The 25,816-nt window shown below is 42.2% G+C and overlaps 2 protein-coding genes across 2 annotated transcripts; one reads left to right on the top strand and one right to left on the bottom strand.

Annotated features, from left to right (window-relative positions):
• The first annotated feature begins 1,769 nt into the window (after window positions 1–1,769).
• FDX1 (ferredoxin 1) lies at window positions 1,770–20,993 on the top strand. Its single transcript, XM_080929892.1, has 4 exons — window positions 1,770–2,110; window positions 7,829–7,953; window positions 15,986–16,115; window positions 20,851–20,993. Exons 1-4 carry the CDS (start codon window positions 1,914–1,916, stop codon window positions 20,963–20,965), a joined length of 567 nt encoding a protein of 188 aa, XP_080786018.1. The 5' UTR covers window positions 1,770–1,913; the 3' UTR covers window positions 20,966–20,993.
• LOC308430836 (pre-mRNA-splicing factor SYF2-like) lies at window positions 13,796–14,584 on the bottom strand (the record flags this gene model as incomplete). Its single annotated transcript, XM_080930130.1, has 1 exon — window positions 13,796–14,584. The coding sequence occupies one exon, from the start codon at window positions 14,582–14,584 to the stop codon at window positions 13,796–13,798; it is 789 nt and encodes a 262-aa protein (XP_080786256.1).
• Window positions 20,994–25,816: the final 4,823 nt, after the last annotated feature.

The raw sequence follows: 25,816 nt of genomic DNA, 5'->3' as shown, positions 1-25,816 counted from the left end.
AATGAACCCTTTCCTCCCTAGCTTGCTTCGTGGTCATGATGCTTGTGCAGGAATAGAAACCCTGACTGAGACACTGTCTCAAGGAGCGCTTGTTCTTCTGCAGGAGGACCGAGAAGGGATGTGAAGGAATGCATGCATTGCCCAGCTCTCCTACGGTTCATTCATCTCATGAACACTTTGGATTTAGGACTGAAAAACCACAAAAGCCTTCTTCAGGATTTCTTGACCCCTTTCTAACCTGAGTTTTAAAAATTATTTTAGCCCAAAGACTAAGGTAATTATGTCTATACCCTGCAGGTTCAATATTCATATACTCTCTCGAGAGACTTTATACAGGCATACACTATTTTAAATATTCATTTAAAAACATATTTTATTTTCTTTAGCTGTGAATGTGTATTCATGGGGTCAGAATGAGGCAGGTCTGGGTCTGCATGAGCTATCTGACTATGAGCGCTGAAAACTGAATTCTGGAAGAACAGCAATTGTCTTTAACACTTGGGCCAGTTTGCACCTCTTAATTTTTAAATATTGTTATTTAAAAATACCTGTGTGTAGGTATGTGTATGCCACATGTCAGAGGGTGCATGTGGAAGCCCGAGGGCAGAGGATTACTGTGAAACTTTGAGTTTCAGCTGGGAAACAAAATGAGATCCTTTACAAATGCAAGAAGTGCTCTAATTGGTGAGCCATGTCCCCGGCCTCTAGAGGAATACCAGCCTCCTCCCAAATGTCTGGGTTTGCCTAAACATATATATGTAGGTTGATGTCAAGGTGATACAGAACTTTTTATTTAATATTTACAGCTACATATATGCACGTATGTGTACCGTACATGTGCCTGTGGCAGAGGAGGCCAGGAGAAAGTTTCAGATCCCCTGGAACTGGAGTTACAGAGAACTGTGAACTCTGTGGTTTCTGAGAACTGAACCCAGCTTCTCCGAACAGAATTCTTTACTTCCTAGCTATGTCTCCAACCCCAGTTTGAATAATTAAGTAATCTTACTGTCTTCAGTTTGTTTGCAACATGTGTTTCTGCCCTTCAGCACCTTATCAGGAATGCTGAAGATGATGTATTTATTGCTCATGGTTTGTGACGCAGTTCCTTGCACTAATCCCCCTAACCTCCACAGTGTCCCTGAGTGTGAGCTTATCTGTGAGTCATGGAAACTCGCATCCTCCAGGAGTAATTTATCCAAGTTCTCTGATCAACAGAGGGCTTGGGTTTGGAGGTTGGATATCTGACCTCAAAAACTCTTTCAAAAACTTACCAGCAATGACAACGTGCGGTTTAAAATAAGGTCTTCTACGTTTTGAAGTCCGTTGAAAGAATTATTCATTAAAAAAAAGTTTCCTGTTAAGTTTCAGGGTTTTAAATACTCAAGTTCGTCAGCTCAGGATGACCGTTATTACCTCCTTTCTTCGGCAGCCCTAAATAACAAATTATTAGGAGATGGCTTACATTTTTACTTATGCCTCTCTTCATAAAAAAAAATGCCTATTGACATTTTTAAACTTTGTATATACTCTGCTGTCCTGTGTAGGAAAAACCTAGGGTCCCCTTTGCTGTGACGTGTACTCTATAAAGTGTTGGAAACGGCAATAATTTGCAAAAGGCAAAATTAACCTGGTGGCTTTCTGGTCAGTCCTTGATAAGTAACTGCTCCAGAGCACAGAGCTGACTGTAGAAAAAGTTCAAGGTGAACTCTTAACCAGATCCCTGGAACCGAGCTCGGCCCCGCCCCGCGGAGGCGTGGCAGCGGCGGGGCGGGGCGCAGCGGCGGGTTATAGGACTCGCTGGGCGCTCGCCGGACTGTGGCCCTCTCGCAGCGGGACACGCGGGACCTACGGGACCCTCAGGACCCTCAGCACTGCGCAGGACCCCGCGAGACCCGGAACCTTCCGACAGGGTTATGGCGGCCGTTTCGGGCGCCCGACTCCTGCGCGCCGCCTGCGCCTCCGTCGCCTTCCGTGGCCTGGACCGCCGTCGGTTGCTGGTCTGTGGGACCCGAGCGGGAACTGCCATCCCTCCGTGGACCCCGAGTCCCTGCACGCGTGCAGAGGCCGGACCAGGCCGGCCGCTGAGCGTGTCTGCGCCCGCGCGGAGCAGGTGAGGTGCAGCGGCGGGTGGTGAGTCCCGTCGTCCCCGCGGCCTGCGTTTCCGCCCGTGGCTCCCTTCCGCCTCGCCTCCGGGTTGCTGGCCGGCGCCAGAGAGCTGCTCTTCCCGTGACGCTAGAGTTCCCGGTCTGGCCCGGGCGGTGTCGGGCGCTGGCTGGCTTCGGGACTTCCCCGGTGGGGTTGTTCTGGTCAACCTCGCGGTTGCGGTTGCTTTGTGCCGGTCCTTTGTGCTGACTTCAGCTAGAAAGGGTTAGGAGCGTCTGCCTAGTGGGAGTGATACGGTAGGGTTTACATTCGCACTGGTTTCACTTCACTCCCTGTTGACCTAGGATAACAGCATAGCCCTTAGAGGAGGATTTAAGGGATAAATGACTCCGTGCAGGTAACGTTGGTCGTGCACCTTATTGAAAGTGAGGGCTCAGTAGGCAGCTGCCTCTTAGCTACAGTTCTGGGGGTCATAGTGTAGAGAATTCCGTGGTAAATGTTGAGAGCTGAAAGATCCCCACCACCTTCACCACAGGTGGAAGATTGATGTTGGTTATATTTGTTCTCAAAGGCACGGTCCCTTTAGGTTTAACTAAAGGGAAGATTTACCTACAGGTTTCTGAGTGTAGGGACAAGGTGAGAATGATATAATGTCAGTGTCAATACAAAACGTATCTGTTGCTTCGGAGGGAAGAGATGATGTTTCTTCAAAGTGAAACATGCGTGGTTTTGGTCTGAAAACACAGATTAAAAGTTTCCCCGAGTTGCACGTTACTCAATGGAAGAATATAGCTCAGCTTTTGTAGTCACAGCCCCAAAGAAAGTCACAGATCAACGTACTTGGCAAATATATTGATGGGGCGCCAAGTGGGTCATAGGGTTTTAAAGCTAACTTATGTATATAGCGTTTGGATTGGAAGCCGAGGGTCTGTTAGAATAACACGGCCCAAACTTCTTTACCTGGTCAACACGAAGCTCAGCAATAGTGTCTGATACATGGCCATTAAGGGCCTTAACCCAAGGTGACTTTGGCTGTCTCTAGATCAGTGGCACTCATCTCTTCACGACCACAAATGTTTGTGACTGGTGTCTGCAGAATATTCAACACAGAAACGGCTTCTCCAGAAAACTTCTGTTTGACTCCAGAGCAGAGTATAGCGGGAGATGAGAATGTGTGCACAGATACTTTGCATGAAGTGAGAGGGAAATTGTGAGGAATATTCAGTCCTATTTCTCCTGACCTCTCCAACTCTTCAACTATGGATGTCTTGATTTCTGTAGTGGATGCTTTCTGGATTTAAGCTGTGACACATATTGAACACAATGGGTGTGCCTACTATTTAGGTGACAGTCTGTCTTCTTGTGTTGCTGTTGATGGAAGCAGGGCCCTCTGGCCGCTCTTTACTTCTGACTCAAGAGCCACAGGCTGCTCCTCTTCCCTTGCTAGTGCCCCAGGCTATGTAGTCAAGGGGTAACGGCTGTTCTTTACTGCAGTGATTCTCATCCTGAGGGTGGAGACACCTTTGTGGGGTAAAATAATCCTTTCACAGAGTTGGCCTAAGGCCATCAGAAAACACAGATATTTACAATTTATAACAGTAGCAAAACTGCAGTTATGAAGTAGCAATGAAAATAATTTTATGGTTGGGGGGGCACAATAACACAGTATTGAAAGGATCACAGCATTAGGAAAGTTGAGAAACACAGTTTTTCTCTATTAAGCCTGGGGTGACCTACGGGGCCTTGTTAATGCGTCTGCCAGGGTTGAGCAGTGGCTGTTTAATTAGTGAGTGAGGTTTAGGAGAATTCCATGTATTGCACTCCTCGAAATCTTACCTAGTTCTTAGAAAGGGCTCTGTGTACATGGCAGGGGGTGGGGTGGGAAGGTCTGTACAATTGATCGGTCATTGAGAGTGGACAGAAGTTAACTCTAGTTAAATACATGTGTTCAGTGTTTGAAGGGATAAAGTATTTCCATAAACTTCCTCTGTTTTAACTGCTTCTCTCGATTTTTTAGAAACAGTTTATCCAGGGCTGGAGAGATGGCTCAGCGGTTAAGAGCACTGACTGCTCTTCCAGAGGTCCCGAGTTCAATTCACAGCAACCATATGGTGGCTCACAGCCATCTGTAATGGGATCTGATGCCCTCTTCTGGTGTGTCTGAAGAGAGCAAAGTGTATTCATATGCATTAAATAAATAATATATGTTTTTTAAAAAGTTTATTCCGAGGATGTAGCTCAGTAGTAGAGTACTTTCGTAGCATGTGTGAAGCCCTGCTTGATCTCTGACTGCACATACATTGGGCGTGGTGACACATACTTGTAATTCCAGCACTTGGGAGGATCAAAAGTATAAGGCCATCCTTGGCTATTGGAGTATTGGAACTTAGCCTGGGATAAGGAGGATTCTGTAAAACTAATAAACAAAATACCTTGATGCTTTAATCAATAGAGTCACTACTCTGTTTTACCTGCATAGAGGAGTGGTTTCCCTGTAACAGTGCTGTTAGAAGCAAGACTGGAAGCTGGTCTTTCTGGCTCTTAGGTTCTCTGCTCTTTCACTTGAAGAATTAGCTTTCTAGTCTTATTTGTGCTTTCTTCCTTGTCCTTAGCAAATCAGTTGCTAATCTTAGCATTTGTTAACTGGGGTTGCATACCTTTAGTACAGTGTCAATCTTCCTGATGCTGCAGCCTTTTAATTTAGTTCTTCATATTGTGGTGACCCCAACCATAAAATTATTTTTGTTGTTACTTCATAAGTTGCTACTATTATGAATCATAATATAAATATCTAATGTACAAGATATCTGTCACATGATCACTGTGAAAGGGTTGTTTCCACCCCGAAAGTGAAATCACTGCTTTAGTACATAGCAGTTGTTGTAAATGTTATTAATTAACTCTATTAGTTCTTAATATGACCTATCCAGCTCCCTAATAATCAAGACTGAGTCCCATGGATTTATTTAACCAGTTTAGCAGAATTACTGTACGATTATCCCCAATCTATTTTTCTATATTCTAGACTAGCTAATTTCTAGCTGTGCTCCCCAGATTACTTGCCGTTTGAGTCTTCCTCGGGCTCCTGTTTTGCTCCATCAGCCTGACCTCAGGATACACCTTCTCCTGGCCACATGCTCTCCATCTCCTCTCATGCTGGCCTCTTGTCTTTCTCCTCTTCTCCCATTCTCTTCCCCTCTTGTCCCGAGCACCCTGTCTACCCTTATTCTCCCCAGTAATTGGCTGTAGCCCCTTTTATTTAACCAGACAGAGAAGATTGGCAAACACAGTTTATACAACATCATTTGGTGTACATGAGAATGTGCTCATTGGCCTGCGACCAGATCTTGGGGACCAGGATTTAGCATTTGACTACATACCCCCAACAAGTGGTAGTTCAGGTTCCTAGCAGCAAAAATAACTTGGGCTTTAAATAAAAGTTGCAGGTCCGTGTTTGAGCTCTACCATGCTTTAGACATTTTATACATTGTCAAACTGTAAGATAAATGTCTTTACAAGACGCTGATGTAAAAGTGATTTGAAATTCTTTTGCTGTGAGTTTAGCTCTTGTGTGTTCTAGAACAGCAATTCTTAGGCCCCTGGCTTTTCATAATTCCATAAACATCCTATTTACTGTAGCTTAGTTTCCAGGCATCTGTCCAAGTCTTAGCATTCGATTCACATTGCATATGAGACAGTCCCAGCTGGTTTTTCAAGTTTTAAAAGCTAAACAATTATGCATATGTGTGCTTGCACACACACACACACTCTCACATACATATACACAAACACATACACACACTACATGGTCTAGCTGGCTCAAATCTTTGCCTCTTAAATCCTTTTTGAATTTGTGATTTTAGAGAACCTCAGCCTCGAGGGCTTTTACCCTGAAAAAGAAAATAGCTGTCGGGTAGTTTATCATCACATATCCTCAGGTGTGAGGACACTTGTTTTACAGAGGCTGGGCTGCAACTAAGGCAAAGAAGAGCATTCCCCTGACTCTGACTGGAGCCATGCAAGAGAGCTCCTTTCCTGTGCTCTGAGGTTCTGGCAAGTAAAGGCACTTGTTTGTTTTTAAAGGCCTCTCCCACGACCAATTAAAGGAAGTTTGTGGCATAGACCCTTTTTTGAAGGCATAGACACACATTTTAATATTTTAATTTAAAAAATATTAGAATTTAAAATTCATGCATTGTGCAGAATGATGAAAATTTTCACTGATATTTTAAGATGCATTTCTATCGGGCCTTTCAAGTCAGCAGGAATACTTCTGTCCAGGGCCACACTAACACAGCATTATCTGACGTGGGAGGAGCGTTCATCTGACCTCTTTGTGAAATGTAAGGATTGGATTTGTGCTTCTGAAAGATATTTGTAACCGTGGAATTACTTATTTCTGGGTTTTAATACTAGTGAAGTTGGCTTTTATTGAGATGGGGGTAATGGGACAGGAGGTAGGGGGTGGGTATTGCCATCTATTTATTGGTAGTGACAAAATTACAGTTACTTATTGTAAGTCTACATCTTCTAAGTGTTGGTAATGGAGGGGAAAGCTTCAGGTACTAGTGTAAGGTTCGCTTCCCACATTTTTATGCTGTTTGGTAGAAAGGAAAGCAATTTAGGCTTAACTAGATGATAGGTAACAGCAAAAACACACACAGAGGTGTGCATTCTTCAAGGGTTCTGTTCTGTTGAATTTTGAATACACCATGTGGACTAAAAATGAAATGTTCAAAGACTCAAAAAAGAGTAAAACAGCCACCTCTTGGGGTCAAATTCTCACTGAGCAGACACTTGCACAGTAGTGAACCTGTGGCTAATGGAATGACTTGCTTTTTGTAAAGCTGACCACAAACACCTTGAACTTGTCTCTTAGGGCCATGGTCACAGACACATTGTTTTTCTAAGAGCTTATGGAAGCAAAATAGGTTCCCTGAACTGAGGTGTAGTGTGGTGGTCAAGTATGTGCTCAGCATGTGTGAGGGTCTGGGGTTAATCTCTGGCACAGAAACCAACTAGAATCACTGTTGCTATCATAAGAAAACCCAGCAGACTTCTGGGTGGTAATGATTGTTGAGTGTTTCCACACACCTGTGACCTGTGGGAAGACAGACTCTACATCCCCACAAGGTTACTGGGTCAGGAAGGTAGTTTTCATGTGCTTTCTGGTGCTAGAGCTTGTCCTAGGTGGGTAGATGGATAGATCCTCAGTCTGTGCCATCTTCTTCTATATGAATGTATGTTCATTAATTTGGCCTTGCAGGTTAAGTAGTGATTTAATTTTTCTTTCATTTGACACTGTTGTGTGAGTGTATTGATGATGATGTGCGTGTGGGTGCCCTTGGCACTGGAGCTCAGGTGACCACAGTGTATTGATGATGTGTGTATTGATGATGATGATGATGATGATGATGATGATGATGATGATGATGTGTGTGTGTGTGTGTGTGTGCGCGCGCGCGCGCGCGTGTGTGTGTGCGCGAGCCCATGGCACTGGAGCTTAGATGACCACAGTGTATATTGATAATGTGTGTATTGATAATGTGTGTGGGCGCCCATGGCACTGAAGCTCAGATGACCACGTCTTGGAGTTGGTTCCAGGGATCCAACTTAGGTGGTCAGGTTTTTGTGACAAGAGCCTTTATCCAGTGAACGATCTCCCTAGCCCATAAGTTATAATTTGAAATTACTAAAAATACTGAAATGCTGCTTCCTTTCCCAGCTCAGAAGATAAGATAACAGTTCACTTCAAGAACCGAGATGGTGAAACGCTAACAACCAAGGGGAAAGTTGGTGACTCTCTGCTCGATGTTGTGATTGAAAATAACCTAGATATCGATGGATTTGGTAAGTGCTCCTCAAACTTCCCAGGTAACCTTCCGAATACGTTACAGGTTTTGTTTTTGTTTTTTGATTTTAAACTATGACGTTCTAAGGAAATATTATGATTTAGGACATGCTATTTTATTTTATTTTTGGTAGATTATTAGAGTAGAGGCTGGAGAGATGGCTCGGTGATTCAAACCACACACTGCTTTTTCTGAGTTCTGTTCCCAGCACTTAGTTCAGTTGGCTTATTGCCTCTGACTCTGGCTCCCGGGATCCTACACCCTCTTCTGTCTTTTCAACACTTGCACACATATGGCACACACCCAAACCAGAGACGTACTCACATATACACTTAAAAAAAAAAAAAAAGGAACTCAAATAGCCACTTGGCTCAGGTCTGTTGTGGCCCATGGCCTATTTGCTGTAAGCCTGAGCAGATAAGCGTCAGGTCATAAATACTATAGCGCAGCAGTATTGAGTCATTATAATTTAATTTTAAGTGCTATCGTACCTTCTCAGAATGGGTAGTGGATTCTAAGAAAAGTTGTGTGTAGAGGTTTTTGTTTCTCTGTACTTCTACCATATTATCAAGTCCCATGTACAAAGCTGGTGTTCCCACCCCTCCATGCTACACTTCGGGCAAGCACTGGCTCTGTCTAAATGGTTCTTTTCTGAGGGTTCTTTGGCTCATTGCCATCTTTTTCATCTGGGAATTACAGATTTTTGGGCTCAGAAAGTCTAGCCAGAGATGTTTTACTTTATTTACTATTTTGTTGGTGCATGCACACACATGTACATATTTTATGTGTGGGCTTGCTTGTATCATATATGTGAAGGTCAGAGGACAACTTGGTGGACTCAGTTCTTTCCTTTTTTTCTACCATGTGGGTCCTGAGGACTAAACTCAGCCTTTACCAGATGAGCTGGTCTGTCAGCCTAGCAGTGTGTAACGAGCCACTTCATGATTTGCATGGTGCATGCTAGATTTAAAAAGCACCATCTAGAGCAAGGCTCCTTACAGCTTCCCATCTGTAATTCCTTTTTGTTCAAGACACTTTATACAGCCTTGGGTGTACAGTTTATAGTTACACAAACCAGACAGTTACTGGTACTATATTATAAGGTTATTTTAAATCAAGTGGATGCTTGTTTTTTTTTTTATATAAAGAACTAAATCTTTTTATTTTATTTATTTTTTTATTTGGAGGAGGGTTTAAGATGGGGTTTGTCTACATAGCTCTGGTTGTCCTGCTGGTTTTGAACTCATAGAGCCAATTGCCCATACCTCTCAAGCCTTACTATGTTACTTCAGGGCATGGTTTACTTCCCACTGTAAGAACTATTGCTAGTTCTTTCCTTCTCCATTTCTCATTACGTATTAAGTCTGCCTCCATGTTAATGCATGTTATAGTTTTTCTTGTTAGAAGTAGCATCCCTATCCTTAGTGAATTCTAAAAGGCTGGGTCATAGGCATGTGCCACCAAGCCTAGCTACACTGCACTTTTAATTAAGCTTTGCTGAAGCTTTCACTTTGGGTGCTACTGTGCTGAACAGTAATTGAGACTGAACTCTGAACTCTGGGATCAGACAGATTCTCAAACCAACATTGTCTATGCTACTGGAACTTTGTGCCCATTTTCCCCCTCTGGAGAATACGCATAGTAACAGTTCTGCCCTCACTGTGTTGTTCAGGATACAGCAGTGAAGGGCTTGTCATGTACTAAGTTTGGCAAGAGCAGTAGTGTCTGTTCTTACCCGACAGATCTGCAGCATCCTTGGAAAGCAGCAGCCCTGTAATTTCTAGTGTTGGTGAAAACTGTCTCTGTGTGACTATGGAAGGCAGCCTGGGTCTGAAGTGCTCAGAGATGCCCCTTCCCAGAATATGATCACTGTTTTCCTTGCTTGCTCAGTCTAGGGAGTTCTTTGATCCTTCTTGCAGGTTGCTGGTGGAGCATTGTCTATAGAGCATTCACATAAAATGAGCAGCTTTATTGGTTTGTGATACCAGCTGGGGTGAGTGAACAGGAGCCAGCTACACAATGAGTGGAACGCGTGCAGCGTGAGATACTCATAGTAGGCTTTGAGCAGCTCTGGGATCCAGAAGACCCAGAGACTCTACTTCTCTCCCACATCTGGCTGACAGTGAGGTCTCTTACAAGCAGGAGTGAGACTAAGACACACATTGCTTGGTTATTGAAGGATTCACCTAGCAACCTGAGCCTCTTGGCACCAGACATGTAAGCCCCTGGCCAGTCATTTACCTGGCCAGATTCACATACTGAGGAATACAAGCTTTAGAGGATTTGTCTAGAACAATGACTGGAAATAGCAGCAATGACCACCAGTGAGCAGCAAACCCAACAAGGCTGGGAGCAGGGTGAGTTCCTATCCCTCACATTTTCACATTGTGGTATATGTAGTGTTCACAGAAAAAGACATTCAAGATACATAAAGAGCAATATAAGGACCTTATTTGGAAAAACAAACAAAAAGCTGCCAATTTAAATTGTAAATAAGGAGACCCATGAGTTAGATTTATTAGACACCCTTTTTGTTTGGTTTTTGAACAAAGTTTCTCTCTGTAGCCCTGTCTGTCCTGGAACTAGCCAAAAGATGTTAGGCCAGGTTAAAAACTGTATGACAGTGTTCTTTGGCATGCTGTAGACCTACATCTATATGTAGAGTCTGTTAGCACACTTTGAGAACATGCAAAAGCAACTGTGTTTTCAGCCCTAAATGTTCTCAAGTTAATGGAAGCTATAACCAGGCAGGGCTATTTTTGTCATTTTCTCTGTAGACTCAGTTTCACTTTTAGGAAGAGACTCTTGTTCTGGATGTCTCTAACAGAAAAGGTTAGCAAAACCAACTGTCTGTCAACAGAGAACTGATGTATAGTCATAGACTATAAGGCTGTGCAGTTGTATAAGACAATTCTGGAAGAGTTAAGAATTAAACTCCAGAACAGAGTTGTTTTGTTACAAAAGTCCTTCTACTCTATTTGTTATTTTTCTATTTCTGTGATAAAACGTCTGACCTATGGTATCCTTGCTGGTCTTGAAATTATGCATCTGAGGCTGGCCTTGAACTCCTAATCTTCCTTTTTCATCTCTGAGTGCATGAGCCACCATGCCTGACTTCTGTCAGGCTGGAGAGTAAGCCTAAAGCACCATGTATGCTAAGCAAGCACTCTGTATTCCAGCTCGAGCATATTAGCTTCAAACAAGCATCTTAGAGAAGCTAATCAATTAAATTAAAAAAGAAGAACAACATCTTTTGCAAAGGTTTTACTGTGAAATATTTATTTTATAAAGTGTTGATGTAAAATTAAATTCATACTATGAGTCAAAGTTAAAACAATGCTTCCCCTGTTAGTGTGGATGACTAGGGCTTTCTGCCTAGCTTGTTTGCTCTCTGTCACTCAGTCTGTGACTTTGGGTTAGGGCCCTAACTTCTTATCTTGTCCTGTCTCCAATAGAATGGAGCTAATACTAGTTAGTATTAACTCCACACAGTTGCTACAAAGATCAAATGAGTCAACCCAAGTGTATCAGGATCTTTTCTGTTGTGATAAAACTCCCTTGACCAAAAGTGACTCACAGAAGAGGGAGTTTATCTTGGTTTGCATAAGGTTCCATATAGAAAGTCCATAGCAATGAGGGAGAACCGGCAGCAGGTGGTCTTGGTAGGAAGCTAACAGATCACAATCTTCAACCATACATTTGAAGGAGAGAGCAGAGGGGGAACTGGAAGTGGTGGGATTACAGACCGAAAGCCTGAGTCAGCTTCTTCAGCAAGGCTGTGCCTCCTAAAGGTTTCCACGAACAGCAACACCCACTGAGCTCCTCACGTGGTGGCTGACCACGTCCATAGTTTCTGCAGCATCTACCCATGTAATCTTATCCATCTGTGACCATAAGTCCTCCTACTTTCTGATAGAGATCAACTGTGTATCTTTGATTCAGTGCTCTCCTCTGAGCTCCCTACTTTACTGGTTTTTTATTGTTTGTTTTTTTTTTTTTTTTTTTTTTGAAACCTGAAAGGTGTTTAAAACTCAATTACATGATTTTTAAAACATGTACTTATCTCCTCCACAACAGGTTTATAATATTTGTGTGTGAGTATAGCCCACACTTGCTATAATATGTATGTGGGGGGCTGGAGACAGGTTATAGGAGTTAGTTCTTTTCCACCATGTACATTGTGAGCATAAATCTCAAGTCATCAATGAAGCTTGGCAACAGTTGTCCTTATCTGCTGAGCCATGTTGCTGGTAAAAATCATGTTCTTAAAACAGCCTTCGCCCTTCCCCTAAAGCAGTCTTTCCTCCAGCATTTCCTGTATTCATAATGAACACTGTCCGGCTACTGCAGGCTGAAAACTGAGCAGGATTTTTCCTGGTACACCCAACCCATCAGCACCTCCTCTCAAGCCTCCAGAATCTCCTTTTGGCTCCACTTGGCTCTGCAAAGCCACTGGACCTGTCAACCTGCTTCCAATCTGAGCCTTGAAGCTGGGTGATCATCTGACATCAGCTGCATCAGTTCTCTGAGTAAAACCATAAAGGACGTGCCATTGCATTTAAGATTAAACTAAACCCGTATTCCTCATTGGTCTGAAAGGCTACCCGGTGCTATGCGTTCCTCTGCTCTTCCCCTCCCCCACTTCTCATTGTTATTCCTAGTGTAAACCTTGAACTCACACCAAATCACCACCTTCAAGACTTCCTGTGCACTTTTCCCTCTGCCAAGGTACCATCTTCTCTCTCTCATCCCACAAATGCCGACTTACTATTCTGTATTTATCAAGTATCTGTGTATTAGCCTCACACCATAGGTTTGCCACATTTCCATAATGCATGTATTCACTCCTGTGTCCTCTTCAGTTGGACTCTGGAAGGCCACACAGTCACTCTCAATACATAACTTACTGAGTATGAGGGAATGAGGAAGTAAGTAAATCAAAGTGGACAGTTGTAAACTTGGGAAGCAATACAATACATAAATATTCTTTCTACCAACTTGTCTGTTGATAGATCAGCTTTTCAGTATCGCGTGTTTCAGTATCCCGCCACTTGGGGGCAGTTACACATCTGTGATTAACTTGACCTAGCCTATCATTTCAAACTTTTTTCTTTTGTAGTTTTCAAATGCCTGTTTTATGACTATTCAAGATAAGAGATCCTAGTGTTTATAGTAATCAGTATTTCTGTCAGCTGTTATGCTTACTAATGTATTTTTGATATGCTAGATCATTCTTTTTTTTTTGGTAGTTAAAAAATCATTGTTTAATCTTTACCCACCAAGAAAACTGACCATTTCCATGTTACTTTTTTTTTTCTATTCCAAAGCATTTTATTGTTCTTTTAAAAAGGGAGTGTTCAGGGCTTACAGCCACAACCTCCAACTCCAGTCCCAGACAGGCAGTGCCAGAACTCCAGGAGCATCTGTCTTGACAGCCTCTGCTTCTTAGTTCTTTCCTTAGTCCCAAAGCCCGGCTGTAGCTTCTACTTCCTAACAACACTCAAAGCAACAGTGACTGTACCTGTGTACACAACCATCTGTGCCCCAATAATTCAAAGGTTACATGATTGTGCACATTTAAAATACATAGAAAAATAATAATTAGGATTTATACAAATAAGATTTTTACAAAACATCACTCACTACAAGAAATACATAGTCTATCCAAGCACGAAAATGTGGACATATGCATGTGGCAGAGGTGAGAAAGGGTATTTATTTCAAAGGCCTGGTAGGGAGAAGGGGTAAGTAAACAAACTGGTCACATGTGAAGTTTGAATTCACAGGCAGAAGCCTCCTCCGATCCCTTCCCAGCTTCGGTACTGCTCATGAGGGGAGGCTCACACTGCTGTTCCTCTCTCCAGGTTCTGCTTGATCTCAGCCGTGTACTTCCCGTAGAACCTCTCTGCTTTCTTGTTGAACTTGGCATTCCTCTCATTAATGTAGTTGATGTCAGCATCATCATTGTATGGACGCCTCCGACTGTATTTGTCTCGCTTTTCAATTTGCTTCTCCAGATCTAAAACCATCCTGTCAATTTCCTCTGAAGAAGGCACATTCGTCCCATGGAGAAGACTGTTGGATGTCGGGAAAAAATCTCCATGCTTTTCTCTCTGTCGCTCATAGCTTTCCATGTCGGGTTTGATCTGCTTGGTCAGCCGGTGATACTGGCGTAACCGGGCAGCAGCATAATCTGAAAACCCCAAGTCAGGATTCTTCTTCTTCTTCCTCCTTTCCCACCTCTCAGCATCCTCCGCACTGATCTCCAGAAGCTTCACCTTCTCATAGTCTTCCCCTCGAGCTGCACACACCTTTTTCTTTTCTTCTTCCTGGAGCTCCCACTCCAAGCGTGCTTTCTTGGCTTCCCAGTTTGCAGGCAACTTAAGTCTTTTGTCTTCTTCCACAACTTCCTGGTGATTTAACTTACGAGCTTCGTTCCGCTTAAGATGCAGCTCACGGAACTTGCGCAGTCTCTGCTCTCGCTTCTGAGCCGCCAGCTCCTCGGCCGTCAAGGGCCTGGCTTCCGCGCCATCCTCGGGTACCTGCGTGAAGACGGTGGTACTCACCACAACTTCAGCCACAGCCGCCATTACAGCCTTCTCCCTACTTCCGTCAACAACACTCTCCATGTTACTTTCTGATCATTGTAAATAGTAAGATTTTAATGCATACTATCAAGACTTAAAAAAATCAAGTATTGACAGTGTATTAGTCAGAGTTCTCTAGAGTCACAGAACTTATGAATAGTCTCTATATAGTGAGGTATTTATTGGTGACTTACACTCTGTAGTCCAATCCCTTAAAATGACTGCCAGCAGTTGTGAAGTCCAAGGATCTAGCAGATGCTCAGTCCCACAGGGCAAGCAGGCAGAGCCCCACAAGGCAGGCAGGCAGAGAGAGAGAGCTAGATCATTCTTTAAACAGTCTTTATTCATAATTCATATTTTCAATATGTAACTCCCAGCATAGCTGTATTCTAGGTTTTGGTTAAGAAAGGGGTTAGGTATGGGTGGGTGGCCAGCTTCATCTTATCAGCATCATAAGTGGACAAAATGACCTTAATACAAGATTTTCATACAACAAACATCCTATTAGCAGCACTCAAGTTCTATAAGTGGAAAGTGGAAATTTCATATTTCTATACAGTGTACCTTTATCATCTACATCCAACAGTGCTGCTTTGTGAGATTTCCAAATGAAGTCTGAGGCTATTTCTCAGCAGATTCTGCCTTCATTTGACTGGATGACATGATTTTGTTAGTTCTTTTTGTGGAGTACCTGGGTCATAATAAGAACTGAGTAAATGACTGTTACATTAATGTTGAAAATTGAGTTTATAAGGGACTGGCAAGATGGCTCAGCAAGTAAAGGCACTTGTAACCAATCTGGTAATCAGAGTTTGGTCATTGAGACCCCCACATCATAGGAGGAGAGAACTAACTCACAAGTTGTCCTCTGACTTCCACATTCACTCTGTAATATGCATGTTTACGTGTGCATATACATACACAACACACAGATATAGAATAAATGTAATCTAAATGTGGAACACAAATAGTCACAGTATTTGAATCTGTGGTGCTTCTTAAAACATCTTTTTTGGTTAAGCCTAATTATTTAGAGGAGAGAGAAAAGAGTAATTAATTTTATTTAGGTGTAGAGTAGATGTTTTCTCTTGTATAATGCAAGTCCTTATCAGTTGTTTTGAGCTCTCCAGACATATACATCATCGCTCTATGTGTTTCAGAACACATCTTTACGTGTCTGTGTGCCTCAGTTATGAATGTGTATACATTTTAACATTAGAACTGTATGGCCTTCATTGTCTCCTCACATAGTCTTTTCAAAACCGTTGTGAGGTACTCTTGACTTCGACAGTGTGTGAGGATGGGAGGGCCTGTCTGTGACTCAGGAGTATTCAGTATTCCAGCCCTTTTTAGCATTGTAGCTGCTAAACTCGGACACATTTTGCAGTAGCCAGGTGTGCACTGCTGCCATGATGGTATGTTCACCTTCTGCTGCTTTTACAGGTGCGTGTGAGGGAACTCTGGCTTGCTCCACCTGTCACCTTATCTTTGAGGATCATATATATGAGAAGTTAGATGCCATTACTGATGAAGAGAATGACATGCTTGACCTGGCTTTTGGACTAACAAACAGGTAAGTAGATTTTGTTGGTTTGTTGTTTGAAGGACAGGATTATAACTATTGGTCAGGGTAGCCTCACATGCAAGCATGCTTAGATTACAGACACGAGGCATAAAACATGACCTGTCAGGTAAGGTTTTAAAGCTGCTTCACTATTACCAACAACCTGGAAAAATCTGCATTAATACTCTCTTGGATCTAAGATCATACCCATGAGTAGAAGTGTCCTTGTGGGTACAAAACAAGTTATAGTCTGAACGTCCTCTGGGGATATTTCTTGTTCACGGTCCACACTCAGCCTCCATGAAGCTTCCCTTTTACAAGTCAAAGAATTAATTGGTAGTAATAATTTCTAAATAATAATATATCTTTTTTAGTCTATTTATGCCAGGAATTAATATTTGTCACAATTTAAAAGGATGGAATTAAATGGAATGCTTTTTAATAGTTTTCTTGAAGGACAGATTTGATAATTGAACAAAATTATAGTGAAGATTTTTACCTGTTTGAGAGAATTGAGTTTTCAAAGAAACTTAATATATAGTAGTAATTATGTTAAGGTGATTAGTTCTTTTTCTAAGTGTATATTAAAGAAATTAATCAGAGGTTATTAATTAGTAGGTAGAGTCTTTCTTAAGCACTGAGAGCACCAGGATAGCAGGTGGCATTAGTGACACTATTTGTTAATTATCCTGTCTCACAGTCAGGAAGACCACTCCTTGGTTTACCGTCTCAAGGCATAATTAAGGAGACTTATTACTTACTGAGAGTGGGTTTTGTTTAACTGTATTTTGCTACCTTAATGAATAATTTTTTAAAAACTTTATTAGCTTACAAGAATTCATTTTTATATTGTAAGGATAAATTTTAATAAATCACAGTGATAATAGCTTATTAACTTTGGTTTCTTCCTTTTATAGTTCATCTCTCTTTTTTTTGTTCTGCTTAGTTTTCAGTGCTCAGGGCCTTGCCCACGCTAGACAAAGTGCCCTGTCAGTCACCCATGTTAGGATAATATTATTATGTACTGCGTAAAAATTGTTGTAGCGTGTAGTTCGTACTACCCCACTCTAAACTCCAGGAAGACCATACTACCAGCCACGCTCAGAGAGTATTGGATCCTTGGATAAACAACACAGACACACACATGGACCTCAGTTTCAACCTACCTTACTGGCCCAATTGCTAGGTGCTTCTGATCTCCCTCAGCGACTGTGCCCTTCCCAATACTCTTAGCTCAGCACCTCTTAAACTGCTCTCTGCTTAGTTGCATTTCTAATCTGAGATCTCACCTGGCTGGTCACCTTTTCTCCCTCCAAAGCATGGTAAAATCTTCCTTCCTTTCTCGGCATCTCTCCACCTCCTCCTACAGGGACCTGGAATTCCTGCCTCTTCAGCCCAGCAATTGAACCCTGGCATCTTTTTTGATCAGTCAAGAACCAATTGGGAAATAGGACCTTATCATCAGAACCACCCCTTACAGATTGTCTTTGTAATATTCAAATGCTGATTTCTGTGATGGCAGAGAGTTAAATGCAGACTGGACTTTGGTATCATTCACATAACTATATTATATTTTGTAAATGCTCCCTCTCTGATTGTCTTATTAAAAAGCTGATGGTTTATAACAAAGGCAGGAAGGTGGAGGTGGGACTTCAGGGAAGAAATAGGATCTCTGGGACAGAGACTCACCATCAAGGACAGAGTACGTCAGACATATGAAACCGAGGAGCAGTAATGAGCTATGTGGCAGACAGAATAGTATGAATGGGTTAATTGAATTATGAGCTAGTTGGGAACAACCCTAGCTTAAGGCCTAGGCATTCACTCATAAATAAATAATCTGTGTCATTATTCAGGAACGGGGGCAGACATAGAGAAAAACCAAATGGTTACAAATGGCACCCCTTGTTTGTGACAAATACTGTTTTTAACAAAATCTCAAATGTTTGATTTTACTAATGGGAGCCAATCAATGCTGGGCTGAAAGCTTGCTATGCAAGCGGCAGAGAAAGCACCCAGCTGCTCTTCTTCCACAGATAACCCAAAACGTAGCTCTTCCACACTGCCTAAAAACCCCTTCAAACTCAATGTCCCTTCCCTCAACTTCCTGTGTCTATCCATCATCCTGACTTCTACTTACACTTTATGGTTATTTCCTATGTTTACTCCCTGTCAACTGTTGCTTGCTCTGCCTCTTAACCTATGGCTGACTTTATTTAATCCTGTTTACAATAAACAAAAAGCTCTTGGATTAAAGGTGTATCCTAGTGCTGAGTCACACCACAACTAGAAACAGGTTTTTCCAGCAAATGACACGATCTTGGGGTTCCTGGTGTGGTCAGATACCCTTCTATACAGCTGTCTCCAGCCTTATGGAGGTGAGACTGAGGGGAGAGAGACTGAGAGCTCATTGTGCCGGCTGCCCGGCCAGAGCTCTGTCCTCAGTGTGCCTGCTCTCCATCACTGTACCTGCAGTGCTCTGCTGCGCCTCACCGGCAGGTTTCACTGTGCACATTCGTAGTTTCGTATGGGGTAGCCTTGTCTGACTCATATGAGCATTGCGTAAGGTCGTCTCCATCGCCTTTCTGTTCTCTTGCAGATAGAGCTCAGTGCACACTTGAGTATTGTCAAGACTGTTTCTAGTTCTACAAAGAACTGCTGATGAGAGATGGGCTGTTTTTCCTCCCATCATCAAAACTCCCTCTGGTTTACCTGGCTTTCTCATTCTAGGACCCCCTAGTGGTGCCTCACTATGTGTGTGTTACCCTGGCTACTTTTAAACTATGGTTCTCCGTATAAATTTTCTCTTTCTCAGAGAAGGCACTGGGGATTGAATTCAAGACTTTTAGACATGAGGCATGTGTCTGTCACTGAGCCACACCCTAACCCATTGCTTCTCTTGTCAGCAAAACTGAAGCTCCTTCCTCACTCAGCTCAGATGCTCCTTTGAGCCTGTGTCTGTTGCCATGGCCTTAAATGCTCTTCTCAAGTTATTTTGCCTCTTATAAATGTTCAGTCTTACCCATCCTTCAAAGCCTCACATGCTAATTATCAGTGAGTTGTCTCTCATCTGTCTGATTGAAAGTTCACTTCATACTGTTGACATTGACAGTGAGTCTTGTCAGCAGCCCTACAAGCAAACCTTGTTTTCTCCATCTTGATGATCAGACTAGGAAATGATAGAAAGTTGCCTTTAAAAATTCTGCTAGTGCTGATTTTGAACCATTGGCCTGTTTGGCTCTGAAGCTTGTTCTTTCCTATAAATACCTCTCCTGTGCCCAACATGTAACTAATGTTAATAAGAAAATAATGAACTAAGTTTTCCATGTATACCCACTAATCTACAGTAGTATTCCCATTGAGATTTAGTAGAATAATCACTGGCATTTAGTAGTATACCCACTGACATTTAGTAGTAGAAAATTTTACCATTATGCATTGAATAAATATTTGATGAATCTATTAATGAAGCCAGTGCCTTCATAACATGCATTGTCAGAGACTGGTTAGAAGATTAACCTTTTTTCCAGTATTAGGAATTGAGCCCAGGGTCTTGCACATGCTAGGCAAGTACTTCACACCAAGTACTTCACATGAAGCTATATCCCGCCCTGTATTTACTTTCTTATTTTGAGACTGGATTGAATTTCAATCCAGGCTAGAATTTAACTTACTCCTTAGCTCAGGCTGGCCCTCAATCTGCAGTCTTCTTGTCTCAGCCTCCTAAGTAACTGAGATGACAGGCTTGTGCTGCCAACCTACCTTAACACATCACTTTTTTGTATTTCTAAGAGAAAAGTGCTGTTGATTAAAATATGCACTGTATTATCTTTTCACTTACTATATTGTGTGCATTTGAAAAGTTATTTACACATAACCATATATATGTACTATTTGTTGGAAACAAACCATCCAAGGGAAGCATGATTTACAGCAATCTGTGAAAGAAAGAAGGAAATGGAGTGATGGTCTTTCTTCCCATAATAGATTACAGATGTGCATCTGCCATATTCCTCTGTTGCTGGTAATTTAGGTTTTACAGTCCTTTTGGAGTTACTTTGAAAGGGTTAGAAAATGTAACACCTTTGGAGTCAATATACTCGCACAGTTGGGACACTCGTATGCGGTGCAGCTATGAGACAGCTGCCTCCTTACATTGGGGCAGTGACTTTAAGATGCCATTAGCTTTGAGATAGACCTTGATGTCAGAGATGTTAAAATAAGGGGGAAATGCATTCTTGCCTTTTATTCCAATTTGATCCTTGTCTTAAAGGCTTTTGTAGTTACTGTTTGAGGCAGGATCTCATATCCTAACTCAGCCTCTTTTTACTTGCTGTGTAGCTGAGGATGGCCCTGGACTCCGGATCTGCCTTTAGTATATGATTTTGTTTGTCTGGGAGTTGAAGACTTGTTTCCTTAGCTTGCTAAGTCAGTTTTTATGTGTGCCTTCACACCTTCAGGTTGTTTTTCTGCCTGTCAGTGATCCCACAAAATAGAAGTTTTGGTGACACACTATAGCTTCACGAAGCTTTGGCCTAGCAGGTTGTGTGATGCTGACCTGCTGCTGCCCTGTAGAGGGTATGACATCAGCTAGATGGCGTGGGCGGTGCTGCCCTCTGTGGCCTAACAAAAACTTAAAAGATTAGCAATTTCTTCAGGCAAAAAAGTCTAGAAATATCTTCAGCAACTGCAGGCTGGTGATACGTATCCAGCACTAAACGGAGTCCTCTTCATTTCCTTGCAGGTCGCGGTTGGGCTGCCAAATTTGTCTGACCAAGGCTATGGACAATATGACTGTTCGTGTGCCTGAAGCAGTGGCAGATGTCCGACAGTCTGTTGACATGAGCAAGAATTCCTAACCTACAATAAAAAAATATTTTCATTAAATTTTTACCTATTTTTATAATTATTTCTTAGTATAACTAAGTGATTATATGACAGAAAATATATCTCAGTGTGAATAGCTGTGCTGTCTTAATTCGGTTTTGCAGCACTGAAAATTTTCAGTTTTTATTTTGATTTAATTATTAAAATATCAGTCTACTATTAGAAGACAGCTGATACAATAAACTCTTTATGTATTTTACCATGAGTGTGTTTTGTGATTTAAGCAAAACATTACTGTGTAATCTGGTGTCTGCTTTTTTTTTTTTTTTTTCTTTTTTTTTGTTTTGGTGTTTACAAGAAAAGTTTTAAAGTATTGGGCCTGGAGAGTTAGATCAGCAGTTGAGAGCACTGCTGCTCTTCTGGAGGACCCAGTTCGATTTTAACACCTATATGGTGCCTCATGATAGTCTATAATTCCACTTCTGGCCCCTGCATAGTGTGGTATATAGCCACAAGAAGAACATTCATACACAGAAATAAAAATAAAATTTCAAGAAATTTAAACATTTACCCCCCTTGTCTCATGTGGAGGGTAGAGCTCCACCTTGACCAGGACATGTCCAGAGAGTCTGCACTGGGACCCACATCTTCTGACTGATGCTCTGACTGAAACTGGAGAAACTATGAGAAACATTAACTGAGGCTGGCAAAACAAGAGGCAGTGTGCATGGCGGGGAGGGGTGTACACAGCCACAGAACTGTGCTCCAGAGGGTATCATGTGACCTTCAGTACAGATACAAGGCTGTCCAAAGCTGGCAGTGGCTGACATGGCCTACTGGGACCACTGCAGCTGGTCCTTTACTTCATGGTAATGCATTTTTATATCATTAGCACTAAAAACTTCTGTTCTATTGTCCATCGGGTACAAGGACATATTCAGAAACTTCACTTAGAGGTAAAAGGAGACAGAGTTAACCCTGTTCAGGGAAAATCTTGACCCATTTCTGGAATTCTTTAGTTGCTTTTCTCTCCTTAAAGTTTGCCTGTGCTACATTGTCCCAAGTCCCATGCTACCTGTCCCTCTCTGAACCCTACACTTGTAGGTGTCCTTTTGTATAAGTCCTTTCTCTCATTCCTTACTTTGTCTTGTATTCTTTCTTTAACGATGATAAGAACCTGGAAATGCTGGGAAGATGCCCCTGTCTGCTCTGCTTTGGAGAACTGATTCCCTGGTGTTCACCCAGAGATAGCATTATGTATGTGTGGCAATATCTATATATACACATGTATGTGGACAAGATACTTAATTGTGGAGTGGAACACAGTTTCAAAGACAGTAAAACCTGAATGTTTCACATTTCACTTCAGTAAGAAGCGTGAGCACAGACGGAATGGAATGACCTGGCAGAATTGCTGCTGAACCTGTGGAGCTGTGGGAAGGGGGGGGGGATTGGATACCTTGTCTCTACTCCAAGAGGAATGGCATTTCTTTGTAATCGTTTGGAAACAATATGTAAAGTGTTGCCTGTAACAGAATGACAACCCAGTGAGTTACTTCTGTGTCTCCTCTATCACACTGTGTAATCGGGCCACACTGCATAGCCAGAAGGCACTAGCTGGTTTCTCCTTATATACATCCCAACAGTGTGCCACAGGCCCAGTAACTAGAGTGTGTTTTCAGCTCATAGATAGTGGTTGTGTATGGAAGATGTTTGACTCCTTAACCTGAACCAAAAATAAGTTCTTCAGTATTCACAAAGGGGTTACACAGTGTATTTTGGAATCAAGATGTGCTACCAAGGCCATAGATTTGGTAATTCAAATTGTAATTAAAATACCAGCTGATTTTGGAGAAAAACAGGTGGGGAGAAAAAAAAAACACAAGCACAGCTTACTTTGAGTACCCCTTCAGCAGCTTGTTCCTTTGTATAAATATGGGTCAGGTGTAAAATGGTTTGCATATGCTTGGCCCAGGGAGTGGCACGAGTAGAGGGTGTGGCCTTGTAGGATGAAGTGTGTCACTCTGGGGGTGGGCTTGGAGACACTCCTCCTAGCTGCCTGAGGATGTTTAGTCTGTTCCTGGCTTTGGATGAAGATGTGGAACTCTCAGCTCCTCCTGCACCGCGACTGCCTGGATGCTGCCATGCTCCCACCTTGATGGTACTGGACTGAACCTCTGAACCTGTAAACCAGCCCCAGTTAAATGTAGTTCTTTATAAAACTTGCATTGGTCATGGTGTCTGTTCACAGCAATAAAACCCTAACAAGACATAGCATCATGCTGTACACCATAAATTTACAGATGAATAGAAAGGCCATCTTGTGTCTCTTCCCCATGAGGCTCAGGGAATGAACAAGGGAAAAGGGGACAGAAAGACTGTAAGAGCCCAAGGTTATAGGCATTGGTAGCAAAATAGTGCTGTTACACATGTGAACCCACAGAGGTTGTGACTTGTTGCACAAGACCGGTACAAGATCAAGCCAGACAAAATAGCACACATGGGGAGGGAGTTTACAAAGGCTCACCTTTAGCTGAGGAGTTATTGGCAATTGGTGGCTACTGAGGAGGGAGAATCAGTTTTCTTCAGAGACTGCATAGTTCTGAGATGCTACCACACTTTGGTAGCTAGTCCTACATCCAAGCACACACAGCCACACCAAATGGGTTTTGGCTTTTACAAGACACTTTTAAAAATTATTTTATGTATATGGGTATTTGCTTGCATGTAAGCCTGTGCACCATATGCAGACCGTGTCCATAGAAGCCAGAAGAGGGAGTTGGATGCCCTGCAGTGAACCAGTCAGGGCCCTCTACAAGTGCAGCTAGTGCTTCTAACCACTGAGCTATCTCTCTCACTCCTGGCTCAGTGGATTTTGAAAAAAGAGTTCGTGAAGTTGGGAAGAGGGAACTTATTGGAGGAAAGAAATGGGGAGTGGGTTTGATGAAAACAGACACATGTATGAAATTCTCAAAGAACAGGAAAAAGGGATGATTGGGGGAGCTACACTGATGAGTTTGCCAAATGATTTTTTTAAATTACTGTGTAAATAGAGACTAGAAAGATCTTGAAGCAGCTCGTGTTTGTTGCTTAATGACCAGAATCCTTTTTGTATGGAACATGCTGTACTATGAAAGTTCTTCAAAGCAATTTATTAATTAGCATTAGTATTCTTGTCCTACTCAGATCACCCAGAGCATTCAAAACTGATGCACATTGTGGAATAAATTATTTCAAATTTATAAAAGTTCAACAGTGTGTACTTGTATGAAGCCTAGTCTTATAAGATGGATATTAAATAGTTGGTTTGCATGAGGGTGAGTTTTTTAGTTTGAGGAAAGAAACTTTCCAAATCTGAAACATGTGCATTGCATGTTACTGTATTTGTTTCCCTGTTGTGATAAAAAAAATTCCAAGAAACCATAATGTCAACCTATCTTTGACATTATCTTCATTTCCTCGGATGGCTCCTGTGGGTCAGGAATTCCATACAGACAGCAAGGAGTGGAACCATGTGTCTGCTACCACGTGTCTGGGCTGGACGCTCAGGGATAGGAAGTTGAGGTGCTGTGTCCTAGCTTCCCTCACCATTGCTGTAATAAAGCATTGTCCAAAAGCAACTTGGGAAACGGTTTATTTTATCTTAAACTTCACTCTCCATCATGCATCATGGAGGGAAGCATAGGCAGGAATCTGGAGGCAGGAATTGAAGCTGAGACCGCAGAGGGACTGTACTGATTTGTTCAGCTACCTATGCAGCCCAGACCCACCTGCCTTGTGAACGAACTCTTTACAGCTGGGCTAGGCTTTCAGTATCAATTAGCAGTTATGAAAATCTGATCCCCATCCCTACAGGCCAATCTGATGAAAGAAATTCTTCAATTGGGGGGTCCCTTGCACAACTGACTCAACAAAAATTAACCAGCCATGAAAGAGTCATCGGTGGATGGCTGGGTGTCTGGTAGGGTCAGCCAGGGCTTTTGGCAGTGTGGACTGGCTGGAACACTCATAGTGTGGCCTGGCTTCCTTACAAAGTAGTGGCTGCTTTCTAGGGCCAGACACACCACAAGTGGCACACGCTCCGGGCAGAGATAGTGGACTTTGAAGCAAACAGCATCCTCAGATTTTTAAGAGATATTATTTGTCCATTTTGCATTATATTTTGAAATATCTTGGGTTGACTCTATTATGATGTTCTTTATAACTCATACCAGTTTTAATCTTGACTACTGATTGAAAGGGAGTAACTATGTCTCTCTTTCGGTGACATGTAAAGCAAGGTTTCTTTTTTTAGTAATTTTGCATCTTCAGACAAGTGCCTTCCTTTAGTGGAGTACTCTATAATTGTTGGCTGTGTGTTAATATTTAATGTTATATTTAAATTTCACAGATAAATCTACAACCTGCAATTACATTAGTGATTTAGAAGTACTCTATTATTCTATTTTAGTTTTTATTTCTAAGAAAATGATTGCAGGAATTTCTGAAACCTTTTGCCAAGGTTGACTGTGAACGCAGTCATTTTTGTTTTAAAGGGTGACCTTCCTGTTTTCTTGGTGGCTATGTTAAGTATCACATGATGGCCAACTTGACCAAAATAGTGCTGTCCCCACTTCACTTGAAACATTTTCTAAGGGAAACACTGAAGTGGAAACTTAAGGGCTCTTTGGAAATTCAGTTGGTTGGATGGTGTTTTGCTTGGACACACATGTGAAGGAATGTTTCATTAACGTGGACACAGATGTAAAGGCTAAGGCAGACTCGTGAAGGAACGTTTCCCTGAAGCAAACACAGGAGAGGATGTTCTGCTAAAGCAAACACACGAAAAGACACGTGACGAAGGATTTTTTTCTAACAACACGCATGTATTGGTCTGCCTTACA

Source organism: Micromys minutus (assembly GCF_963924665.1).
Source record: "Micromys minutus genome assembly, chromosome: 16".
NCBI classification, from domain to species: Eukaryota; Metazoa; Chordata; class Mammalia; order Rodentia; family Muridae; genus Micromys; species Micromys minutus.
The sequence above is the reverse complement of the archived record's forward strand: the minus strand, read 5'-3'. Positions and strand labels throughout refer to the sequence as shown.

Bases quoted from the DNA above. Each gene is read 5' to 3' on its own strand.
- FDX1 (XM_080929892.1), top strand. From the start codon at position 1,914: ATGGCGGCCGTTTCGGGCGCCCGACTCCTGCGCGCCGCCTGCGCCTCC. The intron at 2,111-7,828 runs GTGAGGTGCAGC...TTCCTTTCCCAG, and splicing joins TCTGCGCCCGCGCGGAGCAG to CTCAGAAGATAAGATAACAG. The intron at 16,116-20,850 runs GTAAGTAGATTT...ATTTCCTTGCAG, and splicing joins GCTTTTGGACTAACAAACAG to GTCGCGGTTGGGCTGCCAAA.